Raw genomic sequence first — 11250 nt, 5'->3', positions numbered from 1 at the left:
ATATCTTTATGTTTGAAGCCTGAAATGTGGCAAAAGGTCGCAAAGTTCAAGGGGGCCGAATACTTTTGCAAGGCACTGTATATATATATATATACCTACTTGGATTGTTATTTCTTTATTTGTTGTTAAGATACAAAAAATGTATGTATTGCATTTGCGAGACATTCTAGTGCACTGTTGGAGCTAGGAACAAAAGCATTTAGCTGCACCTTCCATAACAAATGGAAATCTGTGTATGCGACCAAAATTAGATTTGATACTAATTTTTTTTTAAACGGAGTGAAAGCTTGAAATGTGCAGTTGAAATCTGTGTACCAATAACATTTGATTTGAAATGAAAACACTTAAACTGAGTGAATACTTTAAATGTGCTGTTTTACATCCTGTTTGATTGTGCAACCGCAGGAACTCCCCAAATTGCGGGCCGCAATCACACACTACTACAAAATTATACAAAGATTCCGTAGAAAAGGACTAAATGCATTTCAGGTAAAATAACAACCAAATGTGTATCTTCCAGGACAAATTAGCTAGCAACAACAAGTCCATTAATGTTTCATGTGTGTTTGTCGATGGACAAAATCAACGTGTGAGATGGCGCATACGCCTGTGGCTGGTGTCGGCAGCACGTAAAAATCAACAATAAAGACATTGCATCATCAATCTGAACCAAAAACATTTTATTCTATAAAAGGAGTGGGGGTAAATCACAACTGTACAGGGGGAAACTGACTTAATGAAACAACATCTCACAGTATCAAAAAGCTCACGTTTTCCTCACTGATCTTTACACATTTGTTCTGTACAAATACAAAAGAAATAATATTAATGACTTGTATTATTATAACGATAACTGCATTGCACTGAGTAATATAGTACTGGCCCATAAATTACTGCATTCAATAAAAAATACCTAAAATTATGATTTCTTAAGTTTTGATTAATGATAAGAAAAAGCACACTCACACACGTTCAGTAATACACACACACACACACACACACACACACACACACAATCAATCAATTTACCCTTACATTATGTGGTGCCGTATTGTAGAAGTGATGGGTGACTAGCAAATAGTGGATAAACGTGCTTGTTCAGATACAATAAGGAGCAGATGGTCATGAAGTCTTCAGTCGTATGCTGCCAAGTCCGAACCATAGATGCATGTTCTTGGCAAGAGCATCACTATCGTGGTGTATTGATGTACTACTGGATGGTTTTCTTTGTGGTATATGGAGTACATTAAAAAGGATTCTGATGTTATTTCATATGGATGAGTTGGTGTCTTGTATATCACTGGCATTGCCATGTCTATGCATTGAGGTGGGTTTGACCAACGACAACAGATATGACACATTATCAGTTTTTCAGCATTGGGGTGTGTCCACAATTGCATCCTTCTCTCTATATAGTGCACTACTTTTGACCAGAACCCTAAGGTAATGCACTACACATAGGGAATAGGGTGACTTTTGGGATAAGGATATGGTCGAGATGGTTCTTCAGATTTTTCAGTGCTTGTTGCAGGTCATCATAACTGTTAGGTTAGGGCACCATGTTCACACCGACATGCTCACCAACTTCACAAAAACAAATGCTACTCTCCATGCAACAACAGTGAGCACAACACAAAAGGGACCGATTTTGAGGGATTTTTTTTGTAAAGAAGGAATTTAACTTTTTATACACATTTCATTTGTAAATCCATCCAACAGAGGAGAAAAGAAAATACAAATGATATTTTCACATTGTCTAGTCAGTGTTAAAAATAGAACTCCACCTGTTACATTTATTATGCTTTTTGATTTATATACAGAATGTACACTTCTTATTCTTTTTCATTATTCTCATAGTCCTTAACATCTAATATGAACAGTTTACAAAACAAAACAAGTTGCAATCAAATGCATATACTCTTCTAGAAAGATGTGCTTAGTATCATTGTTAGGAGTCGAAGCAGAGAATGAGAGAAACTCATAGGAACATTGCATTGCTCTGTGTGGACCAATAAGATCTCTCGCTGCTTCCGGCATGCGCTCAACTCAACTCACCAAGGCTGGGCTCAGAGTCAGACAAGCATTATCTGCATTTTGTTTTTAAATTGTCAGAACAGAAAAGGGATGTTAAATTCGCTCGTGCTTTATTTAGCTAGCGTTTGAAATGATTATGGCTGCTGCGACTGCTAGCGAGACAGCCAAACAAGTTGTTTACATGTCCTCAAGTATGCCCTCTCTGTATGTATGTCCCACATAGTGCTGAGCGATTAGTACTTTTTGAGGTCGGTTCATTAAATGCACTATGCATTATGTGGGTTGAATGCTGTAATAACACAGAACAAAACAAATAATAAAAGTCCCATGGTGGTAGTGACTGCCCATTACTGTGCATCACTTATATTAACCAACATTTATTCACATCACTTTAATCAAATATTTCAGCTGTTGTGTATATTACATTTGTTTTATTTGATGACTTTACAGCCTGAACTGTTTGATGTAGGAGGGAGTTGTAGTTTTGTATTTGTATTTCATTCCAACTCATCTCATCTCTATAGAGCTGCTGCCTATGCTGTCTGACAAAATCACTATTTTAGTAGTGCTTCAAAGTAAATAACGCATATTTTATGACTGCTGAATACCAAATATCAAATCACTTAGATCATGTATTTGCAGGTACAGATACCTTGCGAACCAACAGCTGCTCTCTGTATCCTCTCACCATCACGCATTCTTCTGTCTCTTCCATAGTTGGTGTAAAAGAAAACATAGACCAGACAAGTAGATGCGCAATGGATTCTGGTCATTGTAGTTATTCACCGCGTTTTATGAGCTAAACTATTTAGAATATTGGCCCTGTTGAAACTACAACTCCCTCCTTACATCAAACATTTCAGTCTATATCTGATTTATTTGTACAGAAACTGTGCAATGAGCTCACCAAGAAAAAAAACGGAACAATGGAATTTAAATAATTGAACTGATGTTGGTCAATTAGTTGTTTGAAAAACGTAAAATAACCGACATTTCAGTTAATCACTCAGCACTAGTACCACAGGAGCTGTGCGTTCCAGTGGTAACACGTACTTAGCCACTGGCTTCAGTACAGCCCTTAGGAGCAAGATCTGTGTATGTCCCAGTAGCAAGATATATGTAGCTACTTACTCCATAACAGCACTTTGGAGTGAGCTCTTTGTATGTTCCACTATCAAGACATACTTATCCACTGACCCCAGTACAGCGTAAGGAGTGAGGTCTGTGGAAGTTGCATAATCAAGTGAACCCAGAGAGCAGGAGCTAAAAACAGCCAGCTTAAGACATGAAGATCAGTAAATTCCTGATCTAGGATCAGTTTTGCCTTTGAGATCATAATGAATAAGATCGTATGGAAAGGGCAGACCTGATCCTAGATCAAAAATCTTACTCTGTGACTCTGTAAATACAAGCCCTGATCTGAGTCTGGGTAGAAATGCTTGTAACAAAAAAGAGAGTGCCTCGTGACCTGTCGTCAGGGCGATAAGACCCCGTTTCCTGGGTAACCCTGAAGACCAAAATAAACGCGCGTTTCTAAAACCAGAGTTTCTCAGATTGACTTTGATTCATTAAGGCGCCGACGAGCAAGAGGTAACACTCTGCTGCCCCAAACACACACTTCTAAAATCATCAGTTCTGATTATTTGTTCCACACACACACACACACACACACACACACACACACACGTCCATACACACGCAAAAACACACACACACAAGCTCCCCTAGATCCCTGCGAGAGTTCCATTTGTAATCTCAAACTTTTTTTTCTTATACTTTCACAGCCTCAAACACAATCTAAGGATTTGAAATGGACAAAAAAAGGATGTTATTCTGTTAAGAGCCATTCACTGGCAAAGAGAAGGAGGGAAGGAGAAGAAGGAAAAACTAACTTTTTTAAACAACAAATACTGTTACTGAACAAACAAGTTAAAAATGTGGGGCAAGTGAACATGATTTCATTTCTGATTGAAACGGAGGAAAACAGAATCTTAATAAAAATTCACAGTCTTGTAGCTCCCTGTTTTAGGGGATGGGGGAGTGGGGGGGGGTTTGAATTAGATAGAATAGAACAGTTCTACCCCACACACCCCGAGGAGTCTGCGGACTCTGCTCGGGAAGAATATGGAGGAGAGGACTTTAAGCATCTTCAACTGTCTTTAAATAGCACACGCTTCACTAACGCACGCACGCACACACAATGCAGGATCACAGAAGTTGAGAGGGAAAATACAGTAAAGGTATCTACAGTATCTTCCCCTCTGAAGTCAACAAACATCATCTTCTTCCTCTGAGCTGAGTGTATGGTGTAGGCATCCCTGCATCATTTCAAAGTCCGTTCTCTGTCTCTCTCTCAGTCCAGGATAGGATAGGAAGCCATAGAGGAGGATGGCGTCATGCCATGGTCACACTGAGTGGGGTGTGAGGGAGAGATGAGAAGGTAAGCATTGGGGTGAGGGTGGCTGTGAAGAGTGGTGGACTCCCCCTTCAGGTGCTGGGCAACCAAATAACAACAATGAACCGCTCTCATCATTTACTTTGCAATCTGTGTTCTCCATCTCTATCATTTCCTGATCTCCATGATGACCCACAGTTCAAATTAGAGGACGAGGAGAGAAAAGAGACAGGAACAGGAAGTGACAATCCAGGGTTTAGCCCCTCCCATCTGAGTTTCAGTTGAGTACCGAGGGGGGGGTGATGATGGTAGTAGGGGGAAGGGTTTAAAGATCAGGGGCCAGAGGTCATGGTTCACATCATGACGTGGCGTCTCCGGTGCAGGGCTAGGTGGTCGGACCGGGAGAAGGAGCGGTCACAGTCGGTGCAGCGGAAGGGCTTGATGCCCGTGTGTTTACGGAAGTGTCGTGTCAGCTCGTCTGACCGGGCGAACCTCCAGGTACAGCCCTCCCATGTACAGTGGTATGGCTTCTCTCCTACAGGGAAGAAGACAGAGTTAGTTGGTTGATTGGTTTAATAGGAAGTACATTCAGTGCATGTAATTGAGAAAAAACGAGGCATCTTCAGATAAGAAGTTATAGCATAGATCTACGCAACGTGCCTATTTTTAAAAACTTTTTCCACCTTTATTTAACCAGGTAGGCCAGTTGAGAACAAGTTCTCATTCACAACTGTGACCTGGCCAAGATAAAGCAAAGCAGTTCAACACATACAACAACACATAGTTACACATGGGATAAACAAACGTACAGTCAATAACACAATAGAAAAATATATGTACAGTGTGTGCAAATGTAGTAAGATTAGGGAGGTAAGGCAACAAATAGGCCATAGAGGCGAAATAATTACAATTTATCATTAACACTGTAGTGATAGATGTGCAGATGATGATATGAAGTAGAGATACTGGGGTGCAAAAGAGCAAGAGGGTAAATAACAATATGGGGATGAGGTAGTTGGTTGTGCTATTTACAGATGGGCTGTGTACAGGTGCAGCGATCGGTAAGATATAAGTCTCCAGCTTCAGTGATTTTTGCAGTTCGTTCCTGTCATTGGCAGCACAGAACTGGAAGGAAAGGCGGCCTAAGGGGGTGTTAGCTTTGGGGATGACCAGTGAGATGTACGGGTTGGTGTTGCTATGGTGACCAGTGAGCTGAGATAAGGCGGAGCTTTACCTAGCAAAGACTTATAGATGACCTGGAGCCAGTGGGTTTGGCGACGGATATGTAGTGAGGGCCAGCCAGTGAGAGCGTACAGGTCGCAGTGAGAGCATACAGGTCGCAGTGGTGGGTAGTATTATGGGTCTTTGGTGACAAAACGGACGGCACTGTGATAGACTGCATCCAATTTGCTGAGTAGAGTGCTGGAGGCTATTTTGTACGAGGGTATGTTTGGCAGCATGGGTGAAGGAGGCTTTGTTTGCGAAATAGGAAGCCGATTCTAGATTTAATTTTGGATTGGAGATGTTTGATATGAGTCCGGAAGGAGAGTTTACAGTCTAAGCAGACATCCAAGTATTTGTAGTTGTCCACATATTCTAGAGTAGTGATGCTAGTCGGGCAGGCGGGTGCGGGCAGCAATTGGTTGAAGAGCATGCACTTAGTTTTACTAGCATTTAAGAGCAGTTGGCTACAGCAGTGGCTATTCATTGGCTACAGCAGTGTTTCCCAACTCCAGTCGTCGAGAACTCCCAACAGCATAAAAGGTGTGTAGCCTGGGTCAAACATACCTCATTGAACTAATTTAGGGCTTGATGATCAGTTGAATCAGGTGTGCTTGTCGGGGCCTGCAATAAAAAATGTGTACTGTTGGGTGTACTTGAGGATGGGAGATGGGCAACACTAGGCTCCAGAATGCGGGCCCTGGATCAGTCATGGGCTATAGGTGAGTATGTGGGCGGGTCAGGGTGTGTGTTACCCAGTGTTGGGGGTATCGCGTTACAGAACTAACACGTAACGTAATCTGATACATTTTATGAGCAACAGAGTAAAGTAAATCATTACTTGGGTTAAATGTATTACAGTTACCTTGTCAAACAACGTGTGTTACTTTCAGAATCTTATCTCCACCGGGTGTGTTTCCATGATCCGATCTCCACTTGTTTCCTCATTTAGTTCTTGAGCGAGCGGAGAAAGGGTGTTTTGAGAAATATAATGACGGGCTGCTGTCCATAGAAATGTATAGAGGGCGCACCTCTGATGTCTATACATCTCTATAGGCTGTGTATGTGAGGTCTAACAGAAAGAACTGGCGGCTCCAGGGAAAGATTTTCAATGAAAGGAGAGGAAATCTGTACAGATGTTTGGCTTACAGGATACAGTATACGGCTAATTAAGCAGCGCCACAGATGGAAGGAGAAAGCAGTGATCCAACCTGACTTAGTAAGTAGCCTATCAGATGGAAGGAGAAAGCAGTGATCCAACCTGAGTTAGTAAGTAGCCCATCAGATGGAATGAGAAAGCAGTGATCCAACCTGACATAGTAAGTAGCCTATCAGATGGAAGGAGAAAGCAGTGATCCAACCTGACTTAGTAAGTAGCCTATCTTTGGTAGAGTACGCACGGCTCGCCCTGCTCCCTCTGACAGTTAAACAAACAATGAAATAAACTGTGAGATTGGGATTTTTTTCCATGAAAGCAAAGCAAAAAAGTTTCAGTTAGTAATATATTACTTTCCCAACACTGGTGTTACCTGTGTGTATCCTGCGGTGGGCTTTAAGGTGTGAGCTCTTGGTGTACACCTTGTTACAGCCATCATAGTCACACATATGGACACGCCTCCTCTTCATATCCGGCGAATCAGGATCCACCTGCATGTCCATGTCTACGCCTGACCTGAGAGTGACAAAGAGAGAGAGAGGGCAGACATTATATGGGTGAGGCTGGAGTAAGATGCACTGAGTCATGTATTTAGTGAAATGACAGAATGTCAGAGGATCACCTGTATTAGCAGGATTACTAGAAAGCAGCTAGCTACCGGTATATTAACTCTTAAGACCTGGGTTCAAATCATATTTGAAATGTAATTAGGATCATTATTTGAATTTGACCGAGACAGTGCACATTAACCAACACCAATATTACAGTAGTGCAACTTCCATGGAAATATGCTGGGGGTAGAAAAGAAGTCATTTGCACCAGTAGTCTCTGGGCAGGTAAGGGCCTTTACACAGCCACAATGCACATACAAATAGTCACTAAAACAATAGAAAATACAAGTACATGACATCCAATAGAATATGAGTATAACAGCAACAACATATTGAAATACACAATGTGGGCTTGATAAAAGGTCTTTAAATGTTAGTGTTACATGAGCAGTCATGTTCTATAAGGTTTACCTCCCCAACCCTGCCCATACTGTCTAAGCCCTAACTAAACCTAGAAGGAAAGGACTGTGATGTAACACCTATAGGGAACTGCCCTAGTGCGGCTGACTGGACAATTAACACCTATCCATGGGTTTATTGTTCATGCACTCTATTGTACGGATCTGTATGATTGATGAATAGAAGTCTTACAAATGATTTTGTCATTGCTGCATCATCATTAGGTGACACTATTCGGGCGAATCCTAACTTCCAATTTTATTTACTTAGTCAAGCATTGATGTCAATGGGAAGTTGTGATTTGCCACTACGAATTTGGACATGGCTACATGAGGGAACTACACTGAACAGAAATATAAATGGCAAGTTGTGATTCGCCCCTACGAATTTGGACATGGCTACATGGGGGAACTACACTGAACAGAAATATCAATGGGAAGTTGTGATTCGCCCCTACGAATTTGGACATGGCCACATGAGGGAACTACACTGAACAGAAATATCAATGGGAAGTTGTGATTCGCCCCTACGAATTTGGACATGGCTACATGAGGGAACTACACTGAACAGAAATATCAATGGGAAGTTGTGATTCGCCCCTACGAATTTGGACATGACTACATGAGGGAACTACACTGAACAGAAATATAAACACAACATGTAAAGTATTGGTCCCATCTTTCATGAGCTGAAATAAAAGATCCCAGAAATGTTCCATTCTAACAAACAGCTTATTTCTTAAAAATGTTGTGCACAAATTTGTTTAAATCCCTTAATAAGCGTTGCCTTTGGCAAGATAATCCATCCATCTGACAGGTGTGGAATATCAAGACGTTGATTACAAAGCATGACGATTACACAGGTGCACCTTGTGCTGGGGACAATAAAAGGCCACTATAAAATGTGCAGTTTGGTCACACAACACAATGCCACAGCTGCCTCAAGTTTGGAGGGAGCATTGAATTGGCATGTTGACTGCAGGAATGTCCACGAGAGCTGTTGCCAGAGAATTGAATGTTCATTTCTCTACCATAAGCAGCCTCTAACATCATTTTAGAGAATTTGGCAGTACGTCCAGCCGGCCTCACAACCACAGACCACGTGTAACTATGCAGCCCATGACTTACACATTCAGCTTCTTCACCTACAGGATGGTCTGACAGCTGATGAAACTGTGAGTTTGCACAACTGAAGAATTTCTGCACAAACTGCCAAAACCCTCTCAGGAAAGCTCATCTGCGTGCTCGTCGTCCTCACCAGGGTCTTAATCTGATTGCAGTTCAGCATCGTAACCGACTTCAGTGGTAAAATGCCCACCTTCGATGGCCACTGGCACACTGGAGAAGTTTGCTCTTCATGGATGAATCCCGGTTTCAACTCTACCGGGCAGATGGCAGACAGTGTGTATGGCATTGTGTGTGTAAGCAGTTTTCCGATGTCAATGTTGTGAACAGAGTGCCCCATGGTGGTGGGTTTACGGTATGTGCTGGCATAAACGATGGACAACAAACTCAAATGCATTTTATCGATTGCATTTTGAATGCACAGAGATACCGTGACGAGATCCTGAGGACCATTGTCGTGCCATTCATCACCCCATGTTTCAGCATGATAATGCACGGCCCCATGTTGCAAGGATCTGTACACAATTCCTGGAAGCTGAAAATGTTCCAGTTCTTCCATAGCCTGCATACTCACCAGGCATGTCACACATTGAGCCTGTTTGGGATGCTCTGGATCAACGTGTACGACAGCGTGTTCCAGTTCCCGCCTATATCCAGCAACTTTGCACAGCCATTGAAGAGGAGTGGGACAACATTCCACAGGTCACAATCAACAGCCTGTGTCATGCCGCATGAGGCAAATGGTGGTAACATCAGATAATGACTGACCGATTACAAACAGTGTAGCTATTCCCTCCGCAAGGCAATCAAACAAGTTAAGCGTCAGTATAGAGACAAAGTAGAGTCGCAGTTCAACGGTTCAGACACGAGAGGTATGTGGCAGGGTCTACAGTCAATCACGGATTACAAAAAGAAAACCAGCCCCATCGCGGACCAGGATGTCTTGCTCCCAGACAGACTAAACAACTTCTTTGCTCGCTTTGAGGACAATACAGTGCCACTGACACGGCCCGCTACCAAAACCTGCGGACTCTCCTTCACTGCAGCCGACGTGAGTAAAACATTTAAACGTATTAACCCTCGCAAGGCATCCTGTCGGGCTGTATCACCGCCTGTTATGGCAACTGCTCTGCCCACAACCGTAAAGCTCTCCAGAGGGTAGTGAGGTCTGCACAACGCATCACCGGGGGCAAACTATCTGCCCTCCAGGACACCTACACCAACCGATGTCACAGGAAGGCCATAAAGATCATCAAGGACAACAACCACCCGAGCCACTGCCTGTTCACCCCGTTATCATCCAGAAGGCGAGGTCAGTACAGGTGCATCAGCAGGGACCGAGAGACTGAAAAACAGCTTCTATCTCAAGGCCATCAGACTGTTAACAGCCAACACTAACATTGAGTGGCTGCTGCCAACATACTGACTCAACTCAGGGGCGGCAGGGTAGCAAAGTGGTTAGAGCGTTGGACTAGTAACCGAAAGGTTCCAAGTTCAAACCCCCGAGCTGACAAGGTACAAATCTGTCGTTCTGCCCCTGAACAGGCAGTTAACCCACTGTTCCTAGGCCGTCATTGAAAATAAGAATTTGTTCTTAACTGACTTGTCTAGTAAAATAAAGGTAAAATTAAAAATAAAATAAAAAACTCAAGCTCACTTTAATAATGGAAATGGATGTAAAAAATGTATCACTAGCCACTTTAAACAATGCCACATAATATAAAGTTTACATACCCTACATTACTCATCTCATATGTATATACTGTACCCAATACCATCTACTGCATCTTGCCATCTTTATGTAATAAATGTATCACTAGTCACCTTAAACAATGCAACTTTTATATGTTTACATACCCTACATTACTCATCTCATATGTATATGCTGTACTCTATACCATCTACTGCATCTTGCCTATGTCGTTCTGTACCATCACTCATTCATATATCTTTATGTACATATTCTTCATCCCTTTACACTTGTGTGTATAAGGTAGTTGTTGTGAAATTGTTAGGTTAGATTACTCGTTGGGTATTACTGCATTGTCGGAACTAGAAGCAAAAGCATTTCGCTACACTCGCATTAACATCTGCTAACCATGTGTATGTGATCCACGCTCCTACATTACATTTAAGGTATCTGTGACCAACAGATGCATATCTGTATTCCCAGTCATGTGAAATCCATAGATATGGCCTAATGTGTTGATTTCAATTAACTGTAACTCAGTAAAATCTTTGAAATTGTTGCATTTATATTTTTCTTCAGTATACATACATAATAGTCAATTATGTTAATTTAAATGATTC

At 42.0% G+C, this 11250-nt stretch overlaps 1 protein-coding gene across 3 annotated transcripts in view; it reads right to left on the bottom strand.

The window, feature by feature from the left end:
• Nucleotides 1-663: 663 nt before the first annotated feature.
• The window catches only part of klf8 (Kruppel like factor 8), a 111073-nt gene continuing 100486 nt past the window's right edge, over nt 664-11250 (bottom strand). For all 3 annotated transcript variants that reach the window (XM_064938175.1, XM_064938177.1, XM_064938178.1), the window contains exons 6-7: nt 7180-7322; nt 664-4964 (exon numbers count right to left, since the gene is read on the bottom strand). In XM_064938175.1, coding sequence (XP_064794247.1) covers nt 4783-4964; nt 7180-7322 — 325 coding nt within the window. In that variant the 3' untranslated portion in view covers nt 664-4782. The remainder of the gene's footprint in view (nt 4965-7179; nt 7323-11250) is intronic.

The sequence above is a fragment of the Oncorhynchus masou genome, chromosome 26 (assembly GCF_036934945.1).
Source record: "Oncorhynchus masou masou isolate Uvic2021 chromosome 26, UVic_Omas_1.1, whole genome shotgun sequence".
Taxonomy (NCBI): domain Eukaryota; kingdom Metazoa; phylum Chordata; class Actinopteri; order Salmoniformes; family Salmonidae; genus Oncorhynchus; species Oncorhynchus masou.
This window is presented reverse-complemented; position numbering and strand designations above follow the sequence as displayed.